Source organism: Marmota monax, unplaced genomic scaffold, assembly GCF_021218885.2.
Source record: "Marmota monax isolate L192 unplaced genomic scaffold, Marmota_monax_Labrador192_F-V1.1 WCK01_AAM20220418_F8-fsc00030, whole genome shotgun sequence".
In the NCBI taxonomy this organism is placed as follows: Eukaryota; Metazoa; Chordata; class Mammalia; order Rodentia; family Sciuridae; genus Marmota; species Marmota monax.
Genome location: NW_026691988.1, coordinates 2,066,342 through 2,091,733, shown reverse-complemented (window position 1 = coordinate 2,091,733; position 25,392 = coordinate 2,066,342). Strand labels below are relative to the sequence as shown.

The window sequence follows — 25,392 nt, the reverse complement described above, 5'->3', positions numbered from 1 at the left end:
TGGTTCTGCTACCTGGTAGCTGGGTGATCTCAAATTTCTCATTTTTAAAGTGGGCATAATTCTAACATCTATCTTAGGGCTGTTGTGATGATTAAATGAGAGACCATGTCTTGCAAAAAGCAAACACTCAACTATTAGAAACTATTATTTATTGGTAATGAACTCTTGAACTGTAATTTTTTTTTTTCTAAATGTTTGCCCAGAAGCCTACGTTAGACTCTGGCAATTGCTTGCACATTATTCAAGGTGTGGCTTGTATTTTTTCCCTGGAGGAACAGTTAAAGAAAATAACTTTGATAAGAATGTAGAAATTTTTAAGCTGTCCAGAGGAAGGGAAAAGCCTCATTCCTTGTTGATCCACATAGAATTAATAACATACAATTTTCAAGGAAGTAAGTTTAGATTCTGTGTGAAGATTATTTTTCTGTCAGTTCCTCAGCACAAAGTTGGCTAGCACTCAAGCTTTCAAGAATTATTCCTACAAAGGCCTGATAAAATATCAGGAATGGGGTTAGAACACTCCCTCTTCATTAGTCAATGCTACTTTACAAACCTAGGTTTTATCACTTTCGCAAGCCTTAAGTTCTCAGTTTATGATTAATGTATTCAAGTTCTTCCTATACCATATTATAAATTGAGTTGAACTTCAATTGAAAGATCCTTTTTCACATGGCTTTGTGTTTCTACCTAGGTTTTATATCATCTTATAGAGATTAGAGTACACACATTCTCCTTAGTTAATTACTTTAAAAATAAAATTAGCTAGTTGAGAAAATTTTAGTAATACATTGATTTCATGGTGATTTTGATTCTCTTCAAAAATAATTTATTCCTGCATCAAAATGTGAAAATCAGTTAATAACCCTATTAGCACTGAATCAAAGAAACTTTTTATTACTTTTGAACATTTTTGTCAAATTGTGAGACTGCAGTACTATCTCATTCTATTTTTAATGACCTATTTGAGTACATAAATTACAACCTCCTTTTCCCTTCCCATGACATCTACTGCATACCGGTTAAAGAGAATGAATGAAATGCATTTTTTTTTTAACCTGTCTTGATGTTGTTAATTACTTTCTAAGATGTTTCATAACAGGAAAGTGTTTGGCATGCATTCAGAAGCTTGGAATATTAACATCTTCAAGGACGTGAGGTTCTCTGTGTTTGTTTAAAATTATTAAGGAAGGAGGTAAGAGTGTTTTTAATAAAAGGGGCCTTTATGTAAGAAGGTTAATATGGCATAAGACATGGACTGTAAGTAACTCTTGGTATGGTTTAGGGTGTGAAATAAGAACAGCCTTTCAAAAGACCATATGGGTGGTTAAGTTTGCTTCCCTGATGACATAGGGAAATTCTGAAGACTTTTTTTTTTTTTTTTGAAACTAGAGTTCATATCTGAGGCCGTGTACTGGAGGGCACAATCCTGCCAGCTGTGTGCTGGCAGGCAATACTCTCAGAATGATAACAACAGAGCTTAGTGGGAAGTATGGAGAAGGGCTCCAGAGGATTTCCATGTGCTTGAAAGTTAAATTAGCAGGATTCAAATTTTATATACTCAGCTATGGAAATCAATTCATATCACTTGTTCTACCTCCCAGAAATTAAAAAAAAAGTATGGTTACTATGAACCCATATATTATTTTCAACTTATAAGTTACATTCAACCTGTACATTGTGATTAATTTACTAAATGAACAAAGATTAGGCAAAGATATAACTTTGGTTACAAATGGACAAAATATCTTTATCACAAATTGAATGCCTGAGCAGTGTTTTCTGCATGGCAGAGTCTGAAGATATCGCAAAGAAGGGAGAGAAGACTGAAGAGAAATAGAGGAAGAAGGTTAAAAGGAGGTCCAAGGAATTGAAAGAAAGGGTGGGACCAAGAGAAAGACTGGGAAGGAAAGAGTCTACCATACAGAGTATTGGGATTACCATCAATAATCCTAAAAGATGGGGATTTCTTTCTTTCATTTCAGGGCAGGTACATTTTTTAAAGAGGTAACTGGGGTGAATATTGACCATTTTTTTCCACATTAGGACAGTAAAGAGATAAAATGTATCCACTCTACTCTACTTACCATCTGGCTCTCCCTGTTATTTTTTATTTTGTCTGGACTGGTAAACACTTCATGGTAGGTTAGCCCTGGTGTCTGCATGGGAGCGACTAGTCTAATACTAATTTTAATATAAAAGTTTAGTAGAGTTTTTAAGTCATTCCTACATTCAACATTTGCGTTAGCCCCAGTATGTGAAAAAACTGAATTAGATGTGGAATGAAGGGAAAGGAATGACAGTGTGACCTGAGGGAGTGGTGACCGGCAGATGAGATGGAAAGAGTTGTATGTGTGGGTAAGGTAGGAGAATGGTTGGTGGCTCTTTTGGCAAGAGGGAGCTGGTGAAGGTTTTTAAGCAAGAAGACATGACACTGGGGTGGTGCTGGGATGGAATAACAAGTTGAAACAATTTAAAGGAGGTGACAAGGAGAAGGGATAAAAGGACTGTCGTAAGATTTGAACCAATACATAATTATAGGGCCCAGTATAGCTGAGGCAATGGGGATAGAAAGGGGACAGCAGGGAGAGCCCTAGGAGGTGGAGATGGAAAGATTGAGCAACCATCTGTGAAGAGAGGGAGGGAGAAATAACCTCCTTTTAAAGGAAGACTTTCGTAATGAGTTCACTACAGGTGTAACAAAGTTTTTAAAAAATACATAGATACCTTTTAATGTATGGATAAATTATTTCTCATAATTTAAAATAAAGTATAAAGAGTATTTTGGAATAATGAAAGATTGTTCATGAAGAATTTTAGATAGGCAGACCAATAAATCATAAAGATCAATAAATTCCGGAATACTTAGGTTATTGAAGAGAGTAGGTTTTTTGTTGTTGTTGTTGTTTTTTTTTTTTTTTTTTTTTTTTTGAGGGGGAGAAAGAACACAGATGTCTCTTGTATTTTTTATTTGAGTTTGTTTCTTCATCAACTAAGCAGCATTTTGATGAAAAAGAATGGAATTAGGCTAGGATTCAGTTCAACTCCAGCTTCTGACATTTAATAACTGAGCTATTTTAGTCCAGGCATCCCACCTGTTATTACTATTACTTATTACTATTACTGATACCTATTTTTTTTTTTGGTGTGTGTGTACCTGCATGCACGCACCTGCTGAATAAATGGTGGGTACTTTTATTCTTTGCAATAACTTATCAGAGCACAGGTCGATGTCTTTTTTGGTACTGGAAAGTGTTTTGATAAAGCAAGAGGTATACTTGACATGGGCTCTTATAAAAGGAGATGACATTCCAGGGCACACCGTCATTTTTTATGAGGGCATTTACAACCAGACGTAACAAGTAGAGCCTTTCTTGTGGGCGGTGTGGCACAGTGTGGCCATAGGTTTGTTGGGTTTTGCTGCGGCTAAGGTTAATGCAGTGCATGAAGGGGTTAAGAAACGCCCTTACTCACTTTACATGAAGTAGTAGAAACTATCAGTGGAAACAGGAATTGGGAAGGCGGGGGAAAGAAGGCAGTAAGTCATTTTTTCCGAACCAACGGGGCTTGTACTTACATTGAGGAGTTGAGTCTACAATCTGGCAGTTTAATCAGATCAGAATCATTCGGGATTTGGGGCACCCTGTCAGCATGGGCTGGGGAGGGGCGCTTACTAAAGCGGCTCAGCCTGGAGTGGCCTGGTGGTTCCATGGCTTCTAATTCCCGGCTTCTAATTGGAGATCCAGGAAGCTCTTCAGCGGGGAGGCCCCGCCCCTCCCGTGTGAATCGCCTGCCCCACGGGGAGGAGCTGGCCAATGCTAATGAGCAAGTTGCCAGGCAAGACAGGAACTTCATTCTCCTCTGTGTCAGGATCACAGAAATTATGCCCCTTCTCTCACCATGAGCTGGCTCTCCAGTTCCCAGGGAGTTGTGCTAACTGCCTACCACCCCAGCGGCAAGGACCAGGCTGTGGGGGAGAGCCACACACGGGGAGGTGAGGAGGCCACCTTGAGGTAAGCCCTGGTGCTTAAAAGCCAGAAAACAAAAGGAAAACCCCTTCCCTGCTCCAGGAAAAAAGTGACAGGGAAGCTGGTGTGGGGAGAAGGGAGTTACCTGTGCAAGTGGAACCTGACCTCACGCAGCAGCAGAAGTATTTGGCATGGTTTTTATGTACTTTTCATCTCCAGTCCAGGTCTGAAATAGCCCATCTGCTTACTGGTGAAGGAGAAGCAGAAGGAAATGGGGATATGGCTGTATGGCCATCAGACTAGTTGCTTAGCAGGTGCATTTGCAAATGCTGAAAGATCAAATGACTATATTTGAAACACTTCCTATGAGATGGAATTCTTGAATGGGCTGGAGACATAGCCACTGGAACTGTTAGCTGGGAAAGTCTGCCAAAAAGCAGGAAGGCTGTTCACTGTAAAAGCTGTTGTTGTTACAGTGTGTTATTTTTCCCCTCTCTCCTCACTGAAAGCAAACCTCTTGGGCAAAATGCCTAAGATACTGGCCTGTGTCAATATGTTTCACATTCTTTCCTGTATGTGGATCTCCCTACCCCCAATCCCCACCCCATTTTTTTTTTCCAAAAAAGAGTTTATATCAGGAGATAGTGCTTTGCCTCTGGAGTGAAATGTGGTTAATGTTAAATCACTTTATAGGCAGAAAGGGCAAATGTTCTATAGACCACTGAGGCGCCAAGGGTACCTTTCTCCCTATCTATGTACTTTGTTCTGTTTTTCAAAGAATTTTTGTCCCCTTTCTCCCCTTATTGACCTTCTTACTTGCTGAACATTTTTACCTCCTTAGATATAAATGGCAAATATTGGCCTGGAAGATTGCAGAAAGCAAATGCTAACCTACTAGCCTAGAGTGCTTAATTAGTTATCAGAAAGTGCATTTCCTCCTTGATGCTTATTGTGATGATAAAACCTCCTTTGTTCTTAAGTGACTTATGCTGCCTTATGTGCCTTAAGCTGAAATAATGCCTTCTTTCATTTGTTTTAAAATCCTCAAATGTGGGGGAGGTGAGAGAATCAAAGGAATGGCTGTAATACTCTGGGTTGGACCTAGGCTGACTAAAACTTTTTTCTCACATGGCACCCACAGCCAAAGATATAAGGGAATTGATGCTTGTGCTGTAGCTGTTACCATTTTCTTTTCTGTCCTTTTAAGTTTTCTTTCTTTCTTTCTTTCTTTTTTTGTGAAATCATTAGCTGTTCATCCAGTTTTCCCATTGAATATGTATATACATGTATGTGTATTATATATGGATATACATGTGTATATGTAGTAATCATTCAGCAGTAAGCAGCCTGCCATACCAATCCCATGCCAACCATAATTTGGCTTACACATTGCAGTCAAAATTGTCAGAATTGTGCAAGCTCAGCGCGTTCTTTAATGACTTCATACTGGAGTGGCCTGAGGATCTGAGCTGAATCTTAGATCTGGATTGTGAGAGTAAATAGAACCATAGGGACTTTATGTTCAAACCTCTCATTTGAGGACTCAAATCCAGGAATTCCTTAAGTAGTTGCAAGGCTTCTAGTTCTAGGATCTGCCTGGGGCTGTAGCTCTGGTTCCCAAGACACTTTTTGCTGTGTCTGCAGTTTTGCAGCTTGTCATGGGTGGCCTGTACTCCAATGGGTTGAGCAAACAACAGAGGCAGGGATCATTCTCAACTATTGCTAAGACAGAACCCAGAGGCACTGAGGCAGCAGGGTGGGCAGCTTGTCTCTGCAGTGAGTACTTGGAGCTAGGCTGCAGTTCCAGGTCTGCTCTCAAGGGTCTTGCCTGCCGATACCATATTACTTGCCCATAGTGCACCCCAGCCCTTACCCCCAGTGAATTGGGATCCTAGGCACACAGTTAATTTATGTTGGTTAGAGAACATGGCAACCTGGTTTGAGGGCTGGGAGGAAAGGCAGGGAGGAGGGGAAAGTCCTTATTAGCTTTTACCCTTAAGCATGGAATAATTTCCCAGATGAGTAAAATGTAATTTTGAGATGCACCCTATGTACCTCAAAGAGTTAAGATACTGGAATTGGCATGGGTGGTGGAGATGCATAGAAGGAGGAGGGATTTGAGTGTGAAATAGGATCACTAGTGATGATCTAAGCATATGATGATTTTGGGGGGAGGGGCATATCAAACTTTGGTTATGTCTGGTCAGCTGCTCCAAAGTGCAAGATTGATGGTTGACACCTGTTTTGTAGAATTCTCCAAGAAGTAAAACCAAAACAGTACTCTTAAAAAGAGGCTGAATTAGTTTCTGCCTTTCCTCCTACCTATATGTTGCTGGAGGTACCAAAAATTCTGACTTCGTTTGTCACAAGATTCTTTTTTTTTTTTTTTTAAGTGTGTGCTTTGATGAACTGTTTAATAAAGAAATCTAAGGAGCTTTTATGTATATGATTTAGCATATTTATTTTAAAAGTTTGATTTTTTTTTTTTTAAACTTTGTCGGAACAAATCCTTTTACTGTTCTGGTCTTTATGAAACTGGGATAATAGGGAATTAATAATTTTTTAAGTAATTTGTTAGTCTAAAATTCCCTCTACTCCATTATCTCTCTTTATCAGAACACATTCACTGGATGCCAAATTAAGGAATTTTTCCTACTCCTGGTTTAGGCCTTACAAATATTTGTAGAATCCTGTGTTGTTGTTGTGGTTTTTTTTTTTTTTTCCTTAATGTTTCTGGATTTGGAGAAATATATCAACATTAGCTCTTCTAGCTGACTTGTACACAGTCAAATGTTTCCAAAGGAAACCACTTTTTATGAGTAGCTATATTTATAAGACTTATTTATTTGTTTTTCAAGCAGGAGTCTTCAGATGTTTCAGAAGCTTACATATTTTGTCTATTTTACACTGTTATTTCAACTTTACCATCAATTTAAGAGAAAACTATTCTGATTGTTTTATATCATTTTTGTTAATATTTTTAATGTTAATGTCAAGTGATAATTTAGGTAGAGAGTTAAATGGATCTATAAAATAAATAGGATGAAGAATGAGATGTTTCTATGTCTTTTTTTTTTTTTTTTTTAACAAATGTCTTTTATTGTACAGAGTCTTATTGACCCCATTTGCCATTGGTATTGAGTAGGTAGAACCAAGAGGCGCCCTATGGTGACTTAAATCCTGAAATCCTAAACTGTAAAACTAACCTGCCTTGTTTACATCCTGACCTTCTCACTCATTAGCATGACCTTGGAAGAGTTACTTAATTTTCTACCTGTAAATCGAACTTCATAATAGTACTTGTGTTTAAGTGGGATGGTCCATTTAAAGTCCATGTTCTCGTGTCCAATACATAACTGGCTGCTGTTTTGACACTAGATAAAGGAAATAAATGATTGGGTTTTATAGCATATAGAATATTCTTATTTGTTTCAGAAGCATTTATATCAATATTAAGAAGCATGGGGTATGAGCTATGCTTACCTGAGAGAGACATATTTTAAAATGAACCATAATGTAAAAGTTTAGGCCTTTGAAGGGTAACATTCCTCTGGGCTTTCCTTTCTTTTGAACCATAGAAACATTTGTGATTGGCACGAGGAATAGTTCCTATTGAAGGCCTGCCTCTGGGAACTGATGGGCACCAAGGTCTGCAAACATTGACTTATGGCAAGATGGAATGTGGGTGGAGCCTTTTTTGGTGGTTGGACTCCCTCCTGCTCTCCATGCCAAATGTAAGAGGGCTAACATTTTCATATGCTTATCTCAGTTCTGGACTTAGTTTCTCAGTCTCGCCGTTCCTTGGTTCTGAAAGTACAACCAGTCACTCACTTGGTCATTCCATGTAGAATCCCCAAGTTCTTGCTCAGTGTTGGCAATTGTCCAGGTGCTGGGATTATAGTGGGGAACATAATGAATACCTGTGTGGCTCCTGGAGTAGAAAATCAAGACTATGTAGAGCAAGTACCCAGAAGAGCAAAGAGCCCTATGTGGCTGGGGGTTGGGGAGAAGAAAACCAGGGGAGAGCTGACCCTGATGGCCTTTTGTGGAGCTTTTAAGGTCTTTGGTTTATGCTTAAAGTAAGATCAGAAGACATTGAGGGGAAGGGTTTTGAGGAAAGAACAGAGATTTCACTTTTAAAGGTTTCTCTGGTATAATGTTGAGCATAGAGTATAGAAATAGCAACAGCCCCCAGGAGGTGAAGGCTGTGTGATGTAGCTTGGGCCAAGGTCTAGGTCACGGTGGCATTGTGGGGAGTGAGCAGGAGGGTCTTCTGAAGATAGTCTGTAGGATTTTCTGATGGTTGTGATGCATAACCAAGTGGGAATAAAGATGGTTATAGAGGTTTTGGCCTAAGAAACTTTTTGCTGTGACCAAAAAGACCTGACAAGAACTATTACAGGAGGAAAAGTTTATTTTGGAGCTCATGGTTTCAGAGGTCTTAGTCCATAGAGTACAAACTTCATTCCTTGGGTCCTGAAGTGAGGCAGGACATCATGGCAGAAGTGTGTGGTTGAGAAAAGCAGTTGGGAACATGGCACCAAGAAGCAGGAGCAGAGAGAAAGACTCTACTCACCTTGGACAAAATATATACCCCCAAAGGTACACTGCCCACCTCCTTCAGCCACACCCTACCTTCCTAGAGTCACGACCCAGTTCATCCCTATCAGGAGATTAATTCATGATTAGATTAATATGCTCTTAATCCAACCAATTCACCTCTGAACCTTCTTGCATTGCCTCTTACATGCTCTTTTGTGGGACACCTAATATCTAAACCATAACAGAGTCGTTATAAGTTTAGTGAAGATTTCTTGGATTGTATTAGGGGTGTGGGCTGGGTAAGATGTGAAGCTCAGTTTGGGGCATCTAAGTTGGAAACATCTTTTGGAGAAAAACATTAAGAGAAGGACATGACCCTCTGTCTTGATGAGGTTGGCACCTTTATGAGTATAGCACCTTAAAACCTGTGGATTACACCCTTGATGGAGTTCTTGCCTTCTGAATTTGTGTATTTTCTGAAACTGTTACTATTTTGGTGAAAGAAGGGGCATTTTTAAGAGGTTTTTATACTTAATTAAGGCGTATTTCCTCATTTTTTATAGGATTAATGATGAAATGCATTTTTTTTAGCCTATCCATATGGATGACTGTTTTCTAGACTAACCAAGTTCTCAAATTCACGGCATAAAGATGCTTCTTAAGGACTTATTGTCTTCGCTGTATAGTTCAAAAGCCACATGCATAAGTTCCTCCTGAATTGTTAGGTGTGACTGTCATTATTTTGGATCAGCCTCCACCTTTTCTCTGGGGGAATATGATACTTCCCTTTTAATCATCCCCCTCTGGAGGCCTGTGATTTTTGTGGGCCTGTTTAAAGTTATCTTCATGGAGCCTATTAGATTTATGCCTCTCAAATGCAAGAACTTACACACTCTGCACCCCCACCTTGAGAAGAACCTGCTGAAAGTTGGCCTCTATTTCCATGGCACACTTACTCCTTGAACTTTACTAACTCACTGTGAACCTTATCTCTTCTGAGCTGGACTTGCTCTCATTTAAAGGTTGATCATTGTTCTTTTGGGGTGTTAGTTTTATTAGTATCTCTTGTACTTCCAAGAGTGTTGAAGCAGAATGGACTTAGAGAATCAAAGAATTTAATGTGGTGCACAAGATTGCTGCTGACTGCCACGTATCAGGCTTACGTCATTGTTAATAGTTGGGATGGACCTACAGAACATATGTTTTGTTTTTATATATATAAATAAATATATAATATAAAATATATATGTATATATATGTATAAATATATATAAATGTAAATTTTAATTCCTTGCTGGAAACATTAATCTCATATATTGGAGAAAAAAAAAAACCCGGGACCCCAGAGGCCAAGGGGGAGGTGGAAGTTCCCTGTGTTCCTTATTCATGAGCATGAGGTGTCTTTCCCTTCAGCCTCTCTCACCTCCTTGGATTGGGCTGTACTCAGGAGTCCTGCAAAGACTCCCTCCTAGCCATCCTTGTGGATGAACTACAGAAATTCAGGGCCCTCAGACTAACCAGGTCACAGAAGTCCTCACTAGGAGCAAGAGGAGGAATGCGAGTGTTTAAGAGCTCTCATGATTGGGGAGAGGGGTCACTAGCATCATGATCACTTGTTTTGGGGGAAAGAAGGTGTAATAGGACAGAGGTGATGATAACCCTCACCAAGCTCTCTTCTCTAGTTTAGTGTTCTCCAAATTTTACATTTCATACAAATACTTTGCAATGCAATGGCTTGTTAAAAGTTTTATTCAGTTAAGGTGCTTAGTGGTTTTTTTCTTTTCTTTTGATAAACTGAGATAGAGAATAAGAAGCCTACCTAATAATTTGAGGAGAGTAGGGATGATCCAAGGTCAGGGGGCTTAGATGATGATGTCTGGATTATTCTGAAGATGCATTTCTTTTTATTTCTGTGTTTATCACTGGGCTGGCAAAATTGGCTCTTTTTTTTTTTTTCTTTTTTTTTTCAAGAAGTAAACAGAAGCCATGGAAACCTATGTATGTGGCCAGTCAGCACTTGTAGAGTGTTTTTCATACAAAGTCTACCAAGTATCAGAATTTCTGTGTTGAAGGAGAGGGTAAAACCTTAATAATTTTGCACTGGCAAATGTAGTTCCTTTTTGGCTGCAAAGGACACTTGCATTTCTTTGGCGGAAGTGGGGCTTATCATCATGGGGATCTGGCTCAGAGGGAAAGGAGGCATCTCTCCTCTGCCCTCAGGGACTGGTCATGTGGTGTCCCTTGTGGCAAGCCTGCTTTCCCTCTTTGAGACTCTTAGTTTGCTACAGAACCACTGGCTTCATAATATTGTTTCAGCCTGAGCCCACACTTTTCCTGGGTGTCCCTCTATCTTCTTCCAACTTGGCTATCTGACACATTTCTTTATTTCACATTTTGAAAAGGGGATCAGGTTTGTCCATCTAATCTTTTGGAACAAGCCGTAGTAGATCCCCAGGCACTGTACAATTTGGCCATTTTTGGTCTTTTTAGAGAAGCAGGATCTGTGGGTATGGCAGATTCCTGCAGGAAGGATGTGGTATCTTTTCTAAGGACGCAGTACTTTCATCTGTTTCCTCATGTATGAAGTCGGCATGATAATGCTCTTGTTTGCTTCTCTAGGTTAATTATAAAAATAAAAAATATACATACAGACGAGGACCATTATTAATAAACCCTTTTCAGTGCAGTATCTTAAATCTTCTCTAGGCATTTTACTTAACCCAAGTCACAGTTGTCATACTGAACTTTCTTGTTTAACTTGCATTTTCTTTTTCACTATAGATACTCAGTTTATGGTGGGTGTGGATCTTGCCTGTGGGTTTTTTTTTTTTTTGAGGAGGAATGTGTAGTTTTACACCTAAGTCTTAGTCAAGTACTTGTTCCATTCAAGTTAAAAATTTGAATGGATGTGTGTAAAAGGGAGTTGGTGGCAGAATGCCTGGATTGGAGTTCTGCTTCTGTCATTTAATAGCTGTGTGACCTTGGGCACTGTTATTTAAGTGTTTCAGGTCCTCTTTTTTTTTTTTTTTTAATTCTGTGACCTGGGGACAAGACTAAAGAGTTATAATGAGGATTAAGTGAGTTAACAAATGTAATTTAGCAGAAAGACTACTTGACAGAAAGTATATTCTCTCTGATGAAGGATAGTCAAAGGCTGTAACCTGTTGGTGCATTAATTTGGAAGTAGTGTTGAAAACCATTTTTAAGATGCATGTGCTTTGGAAAATGAATACTTCCTCTAATACATATGGGGTATGACTTCTTTATTTTAAAAATAATTGTAGAATTAATTTCACATTTCAGCTTATTTTTATTTTTTAATGTTTATTTTTTAATTGTAGTTGAACACAATACCTCTGCTTTATATATTTGTTTTTATGTGATGTTGAGGATAGAACCCAGGGCCTCGCACGTGCTAGGCGAGTGCTCTACTGCTGAGCTACAAGCCCAGTTCCTTTCTATTTATTTTAATAAATATAAATAATGCTCCCCAAAAAAGCATCTTAGAAAGGACTTAAAAGTATTGAACTTTTGGTAGGACTCAGTGACTGTTTGGAATAGCTTTTTAATTTGGGGGTACATGTAAACTTATAAATAATGTTACTTTTTGATAAATTAGAAAAATCATCTGGTGTAGAGCAAGGATAAGTTATTTGCTCTTGTTCCTCAAAGAGCAAATTGCCCTCAGGTTATCTGAGAACTTGCAGGTAAAAGTGACAGTAAATCACTATAGCTGAAGTGTTTGAGAAAAGAATAATCTTAGGTTTTTGCCCTTAAAATATATTTCTGTACCTTTTGAATAAATTGATCTCATAACTGAGAAGGGACATTTCATGAGGTGAAGCTAAGATGGAAAATGGAAATATATACTTTAGTATTTCTAGATTAAAATTCTTTTGAATTAATTTTGTTCACGTTGTAGATCTGGGGATCGGATTCCCCCTAATCAATTTCTCTTGAGCCTGTGCCAAATCCTGTTTCCCATTGAGTTTGCTATTAATTCTCTTCATCTATATCATCCACAATACCTTTACTTCAAATGTCTATTATGCACTGGGCTAAAGGTTCAAGTGCCTGTAAACCTGGTTACTCCTGCTCACAAATGGCACTTAAGAGCAGGCGACTTTGCTTCCACCCCCAAGAGTCTGGGGATCTTTTGGTGGAAGTGGAAGTAACTAGGGGAAGGGAGAGCTGGAGGGTGTGTGGAAATGTTTGCCACTTTCAAATGAAAGATCCATTTTCCATAGGGTAAACAATAAGCATAAATGATATTTAAATTGATTGGAGGTGTAAATTCTCTAATTCTGCAACATTCTGATGTCGCCCAGGATCTTTGGAAAGTGCGAAGTGAAAGCTGTTTATTTTTTGCAGCCTCCAGTTTTGTCTTACAGAAGGGTACAATGTCCTTCCCAAGGTATGCGGGAGCTTTTTGTACCCCACTAAATAATGTCTTTTCACATTTCCTCAACACATGCCTGTCTTCCACTAGGGATTAGATACTTGTCTACATTTGTCATCCCTTTGGAAGATTAAGGAAGGTATAAGTTGATATGATATTGTGACCTCAGTTAAAATAAGATTAGAACTGATACAGTGTAATTAATTTAGTAAAGTGAGAAATGCTTTAATACCATTGTACTATAAAACTAGAACTGTGTAGAAAAGTCTTGGGATTCACACTAACAAGAAATTGGCATGGCTTGGTGTTAAGATTTGGTGTACCTTTGAATGCTAATGACTCAGATACCACCTATATTTTAGGAAAATAGATGTTATTATATATTATTGATGAGCAGCATAAGGTTAAAATTCTGTCATGGAAAAATACTTGGATAACTCGAACGCTTTCAGGATTTGTAAACATGAAGATCTTAAATTTTAAATTATTAAAAAATTTAATATGTGTTTTAACTAAACAGCTTTGAAGGTCCTTGCAGGTACAAACAAATAATAAGCCTAAAAAATGTGTATATATGCATACGTATATCTATATATGTATTTTATATAGGTATATAAAATAAATGAATTCCTGCTCTGAGGGAGCTTACAGTAAAATTGAAATGGATTCTAAAACAGCCTTTTCAGTATCAGATTTAGGAAGCATTGGTGCACAGTTTTCTCTTTTAAGCTATAGAACTTAAAAAGAATTTGTTGAATAATTGAGATTGGGTTTGGCTAAGAAAAGATAAGTTGGTTACTGGAAGTTGAAAGGAACTTAGGCTATTTATAGATGGTCTAAAAACATGTAACTTGATTAACGTATTCTATAATTAATGTTTTTACTAGAGTTACTAAGTGTGTGCCTGTTCATTTCTCTTGGTACAAATAATACAGTCAAAGCTATGGTTTGTCATGTGATACATTTTATTTGGATGAAGGTAAAAGTATGTCTTTAAAAAAAAAAGTGATAATTTTTTCTTGAAAATGGAAATATATACTTGATTTCTAGATAAAAATTCTTTTGAATTATAGCATTCTAAATTATTGTGTCTGATATTAGTCATAGTGTCATATCATTGGACATGCTTAGGTAATTATATAAATGTGTTAATCCCTTGTAATCCCTTGCTTTTTTTTTTTTTTTTTTTTTTTTTTTTTTTGTGTGTGTGTTGTTTTAGAAACAGCTTGGCTACCTAAGAATCAATAGAGGCCTGAAAGATAATATATTAAATGAGTGAAGTGGATTACTAGAAAGTGCAGGCCTCAGGAAAAAAAATAGGTAGAAAATATTAATTAGAATTTTAAAAATACTAAGTAAACAAAAATAAAAACCTGTCTATAAGTTGGATATGAACGAGCAGTCTGTGACCTGTATCCTGGAGGACCAGGTGTAGGTTTCGATTATCCACTGATGTGACATATCTCCCTAAAATTTAGGAGTTGAAGATAACAGTTTTCTGTCATGATTCTGGAGGGCCACAATCTAGTTCCTTCTTGAGACCATTATTCAGATGGGCTGAGATGGGGACATCAGAGACTTCTACATGTACACATTTGGCATCTAAACTAGTTGAACATCTTTTCTTCCTTGTGCAGCTTCTCCACAGCATGGCAGTTTCAGGGTAGCCAGACTTCTTGCAGTCTTGCTGACTGACCCTAGAATGAGCATTGGGAGAATTGTGGGTAGAACCTTTGGCTAGACTTCTTAGGACCCAGCTTCAGAAGTTATCAGAGGCACTTGGGTGTATTCTGTTGGCTAACCCATCGTAGGCCAATTCAGATTCAAGATCATGGAGGAATATAATTCTCTTCAGTGGGAGAATGGCCTGCACATAGTGGGAAGATAAGAAGTTGATAGCAGCCATCCTTGGTGACAGACTACTTGTGCAGTTTTCTTGTCTCTCTGCATCTGGCCCTGCGTGCCTCTCTTGGTCTTATTACCAACTGTTCTTATACAGAACACTCTGTCTCATAGGGCTTGACTTTAAAATTTCCTATCAGTACATACTCATCCTGTGTGCATTTATCCTTCTGATTTGCTGAGTTTGGTAACTTTATACTGGGGAATGTTTCTATTCATCAAGAACATGAATGCCTTAAGGAACTGGCATTAATTTTTCTTTCTCCTAAGCACTGGATGGATTCTGTGCCTGGTTTATAATAGGACTCGACTATGTTTGTGATTTGGTTGATATTTGATACTTTGGAAGGATTTTGTGTTTTTATTGTTTGCAGGGCAGTTTATACTATGCAGCCTTCTTTTCTTTCTACAAAAAAAAAAAAAAAATGATGCCTAACTCTCAAATGTTTCTCTACTCCCCCTGCCCCCCAATCTAAATTTAAAAATTGACTTTAGGCATAAGTACCAATTTGAATTGGGAGAAAAATAGAGTACTGGGAAATGAAGTATTCCTTTTAAAGAATGTGACAGGGTCTAGCATATAGAAAGTTCTTGTAAAATGTTGGATAACTATTCTTCATGGGATAATAAATTTAGCAGTTCCCTCTGCTGCTGGCGTCCCAGTTGCTAAAGGCTGTTGTTTGTTTACATCCAGTGATATTTACTCCAAGGGTCTATTGGACACAAATGTAGTATTTTGGAGTACATATTATTTTTCAGATCACATGTTGCATTTGGGAAATATCCCAGAGGCAATATAAAAGTTAGTTGCCAATATTTGAGTTACTTGATGTTTCTACCCTGGTATAATAGATTTACGTATCATTTACTGTTACCACTGAGCCTTACATACCTAAATATCATCACTGTAGGATTTCATTTCTTTCTTATTTAGAAAGTTTTGCTTTACTGTGTCTATTACTGAACTCTATTTGTTTCTTGAAATATGTTTACCAAAGAAAGGAAAGACATCACTAACGAGGTAACCCCATAGAACTCTGGGGGAATGGGAAGGAATTTCTCTCAAAAATTATGGAATATTTTGTATTTAGTATAGTACATATACTTAAGATGTTTGTTTCTTTAAAAATACTTTATCACTAGGCATAGCCACCCATGCCTGTAATTCCAGATTCTCAGGGGGCTGAGTCAGGAGAATTGCAAATTTGAGGCCAGCCTCTGCAATTTAGTGATACCCTTTCTCTAAATAATAATAATAATAATAATAATAATAATAAATGCTCAATAGTGTAGTAGAGTGCCCCCAGGTTCAATTCCTTGGAACACATATATTACCCCCACTCCACTTCCCTCCCCACATGGGAAAACCCAATAACAACAACAAAGAAAAAAATTGTATCTTCAGCTTTGGACTGCCATTGTTATTGTGAGAAGTTAATGCATAAATTTAAATTACTTGTCCATGGAAATGGCAATACCACTTTGTCAGATCATGTAATTCCTAGATTTTTCTGTCATTTAGAGAAATAAGTTGTCACACATTTTCCTGGCCTCTATTCTATAGGTTGGAAATCAAGTCATCCCCATTTTACAGGCAAAGGAAACAAATCTCTTTGAATTTAGTTTGAAGCCTGAAACTTGATGGTAAAGTCTAGGCTTGGGACTCTTACGAAATCCATTCTAATAGCTATTTGCACATCTCAGGACAGATTAATACTTTGTTAATCTGCTTAAAGCAAAATTTCTTCCATGAATTAGTGTTGGGTTCTTATTTCACAAATAGTGTGTGGAACACTGTTAATAAGTATTCCATTTTAAAAAGGGTTTCATGGTCAAATATTTAGGTGTAAACAATCCTGCATGGCATATACTATCCTAGTAAGTATTGTAAATCACTAAAAGATAGAGGCCAACATTGTACAAAGCAAAATTTATTTCAGATTTATTTGACTTGGGATCCTTAGTTTTGCAAAACTCTTGTAACCAATGATCAGTAGAACACAATATTGGGATAAAACAAATATTGGGGGACATTGTATCGTAGAGGCAGGGTAAAACAAATCCCCAAATACTGATGTCTCCTTATATGTAGAAAAATGTCTTCTTAATTCCAAAATTTACAATTGTTAGCATTTTGGGCTCTTTGATAATACTAGCAACAGGAGCTTTTAAAACCTCCTGTCTTCTGATAGTCACCACACATTTACCAGATACAGCCTGCAGAGTTTCCTTTTGTGTTTTTGTACCTTGTTTCCACAGTATGAATGTTTTCTGTATCTTCATACCCAAATTTCACATAACTCTTTCAATAAAGCGTTTTTCTCTTAATTTTTTTTTTTTGGGGGGGGGTACCAGCGATTATACCTAGGGATGCTTAACCACTGAGTCACATTCCTAGCCTTTTTTATTTTTTATTTTGAAACATTCTTGCTAAGTTGCTAAGGCTGGCTTTGAACTTGTCATCCTTCTGCCTTGGCCTCCCAAACTGTTGGGATTAGAGGTGTGCGCCACTGTGCCTGGCTCCTCCAATTTTTTAATAGGGAAAATTTGCATATATCCCCCCCAACTCAATATGAGCGAGATAAAGAGGTAAAGTAGCTTATCTTGAGGTCATCCTGCTAGTAAGTGGCAGGACTGGAATTTGAACATGGGCATTTGCTGTCTGGGTCTTCACCACCTGCTATTCACAGAAATAATTTTGTTACTAATTTTTGTAAACTCAGTGTGGTTTTGGGAAGTGTATGCAGAGCAAGTTAAAGTACAACAAAATGTTGGCATGTCTGGTAGTTTGTATTCATTTTTATAGTAAAAGCTCTGTTCCCTGTAGTATTTAGAGAAGATTATGCCAATCTGGCTTCTGGGCATTTACTGGTACTAAAATAGACACTTTGAGAGATCAACTTAACTCCTTTCAGGTGCCAAGATACTATTTACTGTTAGTGAAATAGTAGTTTTACAAAATCCTGCCATTTAGTACATAAGTTTATGTAGCCTTAAGGTGTCCCCTGGCATGTTGTAGAGAAAGGGTAAAACAAATATTGGGGGACATTGTATCGTAGAGGCAGGGTAAAACAAATATTTATGGAGTACTCTTTGAGTTCCAAGTACTTTAAAGGGGAATTTGTTTAATCCTCATAAGACTAGAGCTATTATCCACGTACCCTCTGGTACTTGGAGCTACTGGTCCCAGGTCACACAGCTTGTGCATAGATCAATTCTGTCTTGAGTCCTTGTCGGTTTATGTACTGAGAGGATGCAAGTTTTTTTTTGGTATCTAAATGACAATGGGACCTCAGTTCACAGAAAGGACATCTATGGCAGGCAAACCTGGGTCTTTCAGCAGTCTGGGTATGCGATGGCTGTGGTGGGAGCCTCAGGAGCAGATGGGGAAGTTGGGGTTCCTGTTCATACAGCAGAGGAGTTAGCCCTGGGCTAGGGCCTCTGTCTTCACTAGTGAACATTTGTGAACTGGAAATTCTCTTCAAAAGCATTGGAATATATCTCCTGGAACCAGGGTGACACAGTAACAAGATAAGCCTTTCAAATACCAATGCCACCTCCGCCATCCTCAGGGCCATTAATGGTTGTGTTTTTTCTTTAAAGGCTGACTAATCAGATATTTCGGAGTCTGAAATAGAACAATAAGACGGCTGGGACTGGGTTAACTTCCGGCCTTCCTCAGCACAGTCTAGGCGGTCTCACTCCTCTTTCCCTTGTGTTGTAAGTTGCCTCTGATATCCAAATGGGCCATTCTCTTTGGCTGTGAAACTGGAATTCTCACAGTGGCTAATGAATGGTCTCTTTCCACTTGGCAAAGCCATTGGAATGTTTCAGGGGGTGGCCAGTACATTCAAGGTGTGGCCTACCACAGACCCAAAGGTCTCAAAATAAAATAGCCCATTTGGTGTTTCAAAAGCACTTTTGATTAAATTAATGAAATATTTAAGAAGGTGGTGAGTGATGGCTGGTTGGCTAGAGAGCCCGTACTTATAACTATCTTTCAGCTATGGACCTTTCAAAATTGAAACATTTAGATTTTCTTAGTTTATAAGTGTTAAGCAGCAGAGGGGAGTGAGGGGAGGGGTGGGATTGTGGGGATGGGAAGATCAGTAGGATAAGACGGACATTATTACCCTATGTAATGTATGATTACACTACTGGAGTGACTCTGCACCATGTTTAGCCAGTGGAAGGAGAAGTTGTGCTCCATTTGTGTACAATGTGTCAAAATGCATTCCATTATTATACATAACTAATTAGAACAAATTAAAAAAAAATTGAAGGGAGCCCAGTAAAATAGAAGGGGAACAAGAGTAGGGAAGGGGAGAGAAATGGGAAGTACTGGGGAATGAAGTTGATCACATTATACCATTTTATTGTGTGCATGTATGAATATATTATGACAGATCCCACTGTTATGTATAATTATAATGCACCAATAAAAAGGGAAAAATAAAACAAGTATTAACCAGGTGATTGACTCACTTTATAGCTCTTTCAGGAGCATCTCCATTTTTAGGCAAAGTAATTTAAAATTTATCCAAAAACTGAAGACATACAGGGACTGGCTTATTCTTGGTCCTAAACCTAGACCTGTTTTAAAAACAGTTGATTTCCAAGCCAAGGTGTCCCTGTATGACATGTTTCTATAAACGTCCTGGTGCCACAAGTTGCAAATCTTAGCAAAAATAGAGTTCTGTGTCCACTCAAACTGCTCCTGCTTTCCTCCGACCACAGCCGGTGCTGCCTTCACCAGGTGAGGTTCCCTGCATGAGCTCTGCATGCTTTCTAATTTGTCCCTAAAGTTCTGTGCTGCCTTAAGCTGAGAAGCATACCAATCCCCCATCCTTGGGCAAATGGTTTACTTTGAGGAATCATCCCAACTGCCAAGTCTGCAGACCCAGTGCTGGCAGGACATGGAGGGTAAAGGAAGATGGGAACCATGTGCTATTGGGAAACCCAAGCACAATGGTACTATCTTGCAAAAGGGGCCTGTGCAGACAAGCAGCACTCCCTCAGCAGCCTTCCCCTCTTTGTGAAGAACAGAAGGAAGGAAAGAAGCATGCATTTTTTTAAAAAAATTTACTTTTTAGTTGCAGCTGGACACAATACCATTATTTTATTTTTATGTGGTGCTGAGCATCAAACCCAGGTCCTCAAACGTGCTAGGCAAGTACTCTACTGCTGAGCCACAATCCCAGTCCCAAACATGCATTTTTTTTTTTTTAAACATTCACAATGCAAAACCAGAATTGATAGAAATGTCCAGGTTGCCCAGCCCTTATCTAGGGCCAGTTGGCTCAGAGGACTCCATCTAAGGAAAGAGATCTCTGGGTTTCAGGGTCAAGAACAGAAAAATGGGGAAAGGGCCTGGAAGAGGAGAACAATTTGGAAGGTGAGGACAGTTGGTTCTGTCACTTTCTAGAGGTGCTGGCTGTGTTGGTACTGAGGAGGCACCGGTCAGGCTCAGGTGGCCATAAAAAGAGTGCCCACAGCAATGGAGGTGGCATGCAAGAACAGCCATGGCTGGAGAAGCCACTTCAGGTGGATAGGATAGCAGTTACCAGAAGGCATGGCTGCCAGAGGAACTGTTCTACCTCAGCAGCCCTTGGAAGACCTGAAGACTGGGTGGGCAAGAACTGCAATTTTTGTTGCATTGTGGAGTGGTTCACACCCCTTCAACGTGCTTCCTGGATATGTAGCCCTGTCTGGCATACCTTCTCATATATAGGTATTTCAGCTTTTTTTTTCCTTTAATGTTTTTTTAGTTTTCAATGGACTTTATTTATAATTTATTTATATGAGTTGCTGAGAATTGAACCTGGTGCCTCACACATGCTAGGTAAGTGCTCTCATTGAGCCACAACCGCAGTCCCCTTCTCATTCTTTAATACTAATGAAATAAACAGGTCTCTTATACAATAGTGTTTTATGAACCTTTGGCCTTTAAGTTTTAATGCTTGGAGAGAGCTGCTTTCTAGGTTTCCACTTAAAATTGTGATATTCTAAGCATCTTGAACAACTGTTTGGAAGAATGAATTTTATTAAAACAGAGTTGGGGATGTAGCTTGATAGTATAGTGCTTGGCTTGCATGCACCAAGATTTGGAGTTCAATTTCCAGCACTTTGAAAGAAAATTTTAAAAAGTGGCTTCCTTAGCAAAATTAGAGCAAATTAGAGTGCACAGAATTCCTTTAAGGTTGAGCTGGATCTTTCCATGGAGATGGCTGACATACCCATCTGCATGACTCAATGTCTCCCATCCTTAGTTCCTGTTTCCTTAATCTTTAAGCAGAGACCCCCAGGCTGCTAAAGGCCTCATACTGATAAGACCTGGGGCCAAAGTCTGTGTTGTCCTTTATCTAAGACTGGGGTTAGGGAAAGTTTTTGTGTATGTTGAAGTTGACTATTTCCAGTTATTCATTTCCTTCCCCCTTGCATTTATTATCTTCGTCTCATTAGTGCACTAAATTAATTGAATAACCAAGTAATTGGGAGGATTTTGTGCAATAATATCTTCATTGTACTACTCATAAAAGTTATAACTTAAATTTAGCCCAGTATGTCAATGATGAAGATGCCAAACACTTTCTTACATGGTATTTTTGTACATAACCAGCATCTAAAAAAAAATAATAAAGGTCGTTTGTACCAAATAAATGATGAGAGCATTAAGTGAATTTACGATTTTAGATTTACAGAAAACTTTCTAATATTGTGCAAGCCTATAAAATTTAGTCTCTCAGATGTTAAGCTTATGAAATCATAATATGGAATATTTTTCTTGAGTAACATTAAATGCTACAAATTTTCATAATGCTGTATTGATATGTATCCTTTATGCATGACTATTTTCAAAGGGAATTTTATATCATGTAATATTTGTATTACATTATGGAAAAAAGTAAACATGGAAAAATAAACTATTTGAAAGTGAACCTTATCTATAGATTCTAAAACTGTACTTGAGTAATGTAAATAGTCAATTAATTACTTCTTTACTGTCTGAAACGATATCATGTTTTATATTTAGAACATGAATGATTTTGCATTTGGAGAACTTATATATTGTACATAATGATAGATGACTTAGGATAAAGGTAATTACCACTCTTGTTCAAGCGAATCAGATATTTAAATGTTCGCATCAGCAATCATTTAAATGATTGCTGAGATGAGGCCAAAAGAATGTTTTAATAATAGAATTATAATGCATAAATGGATTTTCATCCTTACATCATCAAGGGAAGTACTCTAGTTTTCAAAATTAAGAAAAAAAAATAAAAGTTTTTTTTTTTTTTTTTTTTTTTTTTTACTTTTAAAAAACTGTGTTATGGTTAACGTCTTGGAATTTGTTGTACTCTCCCATGAAAGGAGCACTGAACTATACCGAGATAAACCTCCTATGAGGAATTTTACAATTTCTGCCAAGGTTGATGAGCTCTGTCATATATCTGTGATGCAGGATGGGAAATTTCAATCATCATTGCAGTAGCATTTGTAGGAATCTGATTCATTTTCATGGATTATGCTATTTTAGGCACTGTGTATATGTAAAGATTATATTTATGTTGTGAATAAGTCATTGGTGTATTTTTACTTTATTTCCATACAAATCATCACACACACACATTTGTTTCCTTGGGCAAGACATTTCTGTTGATTTTTGTAATAAATAAACTATTATAAATGGACCATTTAACCAAAACACAAGTATTTACTCATTGACATTAGACTCAACTTGAATTTGTGTAATTACTTTAAACAGAAATGAACCAGCCTCCTTCTAAAAATAATAATAATAATAATAATAATAATAATAACAACAAGTTGAACTAAATGGTCAAACTTTGTAGTTTTAAAATTTGAAGGCTAGGATGCCAACAGTAGGGGCGAAATAGAATTGTTTTTCTAGGGATGCTGTTTCCCAAGATCCTTGTGAAAAGCAAGTGTATAATTTTTCTGAGGGATGAAATAGGGGAACATCCAGGTACCCATAGGTGTGCATTGTGCCTTCACACTTGCAAGGATTGCTGAGATGAAGCCAAAAGTATGTTTTAATGCAGAATTAGAACGTGTAAGTGGATTTTCATCCTTGCATCCTCATGGGAGAGTCTCTGGTCAAGTTTTCCAAGGCAAACACAATATTGTGCACACATCTTTTTCCTGAGGGAAGCTCTCATCTTCATTTGAAAAGGAAATGATTGCCTCTCAAGCCATCCTTTCTCCTGGTTGTCTCTCAGGCTAGAGACTTATGTTTTTTTCCTAAGTTGTGATGAGGATGGGAGATGAATATCAGTGGTAGCACTCATTTATTCCTCTAGAAATTTAAGATTTGCACTATTCCATTTTTTGATAAACTCTTAAGAGTGACAACACATATGTTGGATGTTAAAGAATTACTTAAAATCTGCCTCTTCTTGGCCTTGTGACCCTGAGGTTCTCAAGGAGACAGAAGGAAAATACATACATTTCTCTTAAATAATGGTTAAGGGGAGTCGTCCTACCCTTCATCTATTGAAGCTCCAACAGGTTGAATTATTGTCATTGGTAGCTCTAGACAGTTCCCAGGTGGAATTATTGTCACTGATAGTGGCTCTAGTTAGTTTCCCCGTATAGCATCTATCAATGATGGAGCATATTTTTTAAACACTGCTATGGTAACATCTTGGAATTTGTTGAGCAAGTACCTTGTGTACTGTCCCATACTAGGAACACTGAACTACACAGAGATAAAACTCCGATGATGAGTTTTACAGTTCCTGCCAAGGTTGATAAGTTCTGTCACGTATCAGTGAGACAGAATAGGAAGTTACAATCATTGCAGAAGAGGTAAAAACAATTCTGCCATATATGTTTACAGAGTTATGTCATTTTACATCCAACTAAGAGGATCTGAGAGTTTGACATTTCATCTTTCTGCAGTGGCTGGGGAGGGTTTAGCTTTGGGGGAAAGAAGGTAAATGTATTCTGAGGAGAGGAAGTTTGGATGGTGGTTTATACTCTGAGGATGCTAATTAGGCTAGTGACAGGATGCTTGAGAAATAAGGAAGGACTGGGAGGTTGAGGCCAACTTATTGTAGTTCTTAAGGTTCCATCTGAATTGGGATGTCTTTGATCAGTTTCTGTAACCAGCCTGATTTTCAGAATATCTCAAGTGTTCTATTATAGACTCTTGGATCTACTGAACAGCTACCATTGTAATGGAGTGGAATTGTAATGCAAACGGGGCTCTAGGCCTGAGATGGGGGGGGGCTCTCTCCCTCTCTCTCTCTCTTATTTATATATATATATATATATATATATATATATATATAAATAAAATATTTGGATCCATCTGTCTTTGGGTAAGTTAGTAACCCTCCCTGTTCCTCAGTGGTGGTGTGAGGATTAAGTGAGGTACAAAGCACAGCGGTCCATTGCAAGTAACTAAAAACCTCCTGGTCCCTACTTAACTTTTTATGTCATCTCAAAGTCTCCCCCTCTGCCCTCTCACAAACATAGTGTTCAATAAGTGTGTGTGATGAGACAGGGAGATGTTCCACACAGACAAAGATGTAAGTTAGTAGAAAGCATGGCTTTAGTATGAAATATAAAAGTCCCATTTCCTGTAGTGAAGCCAGACTTTCTACAACAAAGATGCTTACCTCTTGCTTCCCATGTTTTGGGAAAAGAGTGAAAGCAGCACTTTGAGCCTAAGCTCAGGCAACCTGAGGAGTCCCACTTGGTGCTGAAGGAGAGGAAATGTTGTCAGCTGCAGGCATGCAGAAAGACTTTCTGAAGACTGTCAGGGCGAACTCTGTCAATCAGTGTTCAGACCCTTGGCATTCCTAGTGTTAACAAATGCACTTTCTACCATTTGCAGTTACTTGGAATGTTGGACACTATGGTAGTTTACAGTATCTCTGAAACCTTTGAACCCAGGGTTGAAAGTCCAGAGGGTGTGGTGTATGGGAGATGGTGCCTAGTGAATAAGCTGCATACCTGCTCAGCATCTACAGCCAATTGTTCTCCTGAACTATGTACTTATTAAGATTTTTTTTTTTTTTTTTTAGTGAAAGTGGATGAGGTGACTTCCCTAACTACTGAGATAGAAATGTGCGTCTAAACAAAGCCAGAAGTCTACATAAACTTCATAGTTGTAAACCTTAGAATTCTGGAAGCTCTCAGCCCATAATTCTCCAGAACATTTAGGTGGTTGACTTTTCTCAACATCTTAGGGAAAAAACTGCGCTTTGAGTTAATTAACCCATTTGAGGAGCCAGTGGGATGCTGAGTAAGCTTCTTTGCCAGCTTGGTATCTTGGTGGTGTGGTAATTTGTCCAATGAGAGTAGCTTCTAAAGTTGAGTTTTGCAGTCTCTGATCATCATAGGTAGATTGCACAAGGAGCCTTTGGTCATGGCTCAGAAGAAAAGCAATCTGAGGTGAGCAGCCCAGCCCGCAGAGGGCAGTGCAAATGAGAGAGAGACCAGGGAAGACTGAGCTGACCACCATAGAAGATTTAGCGCTAGTGGAAGTTAGTACTTCATGAAGTGTAGGCTCTTAGCACACAATGGATGACCCTGCTGGGGAAAATACTATGC

At 38.2% G+C, this 25,392-nt stretch overlaps 1 protein-coding gene across 2 annotated transcripts in view; it reads left to right on the top strand.

Moving 5' to 3' along the window:
* Window positions 1-25,392, top strand: part of Arhgap18 (Rho GTPase activating protein 18) — a 173,241-nt gene that overhangs the window by 47,301 nt on the left and 100,548 nt on the right. Inside the window, exon 1 of one of the 2 annotated variants that reach the window (XM_046449230.2) lies at window positions 3,803-4,010. The exons of the other annotated variant lie outside the window; for it this stretch is intronic. Within the exon in view, the coding sequence (XP_046305186.1) occupies window positions 3,898-4,010 (113 nt within the window). The 5' untranslated portion in view covers window positions 3,803-3,897. Of the gene's footprint in view, window positions 1-3,802; window positions 4,011-25,392 lie in introns of those variants that run through there. 2 annotated transcript variants of the gene reach the window in all.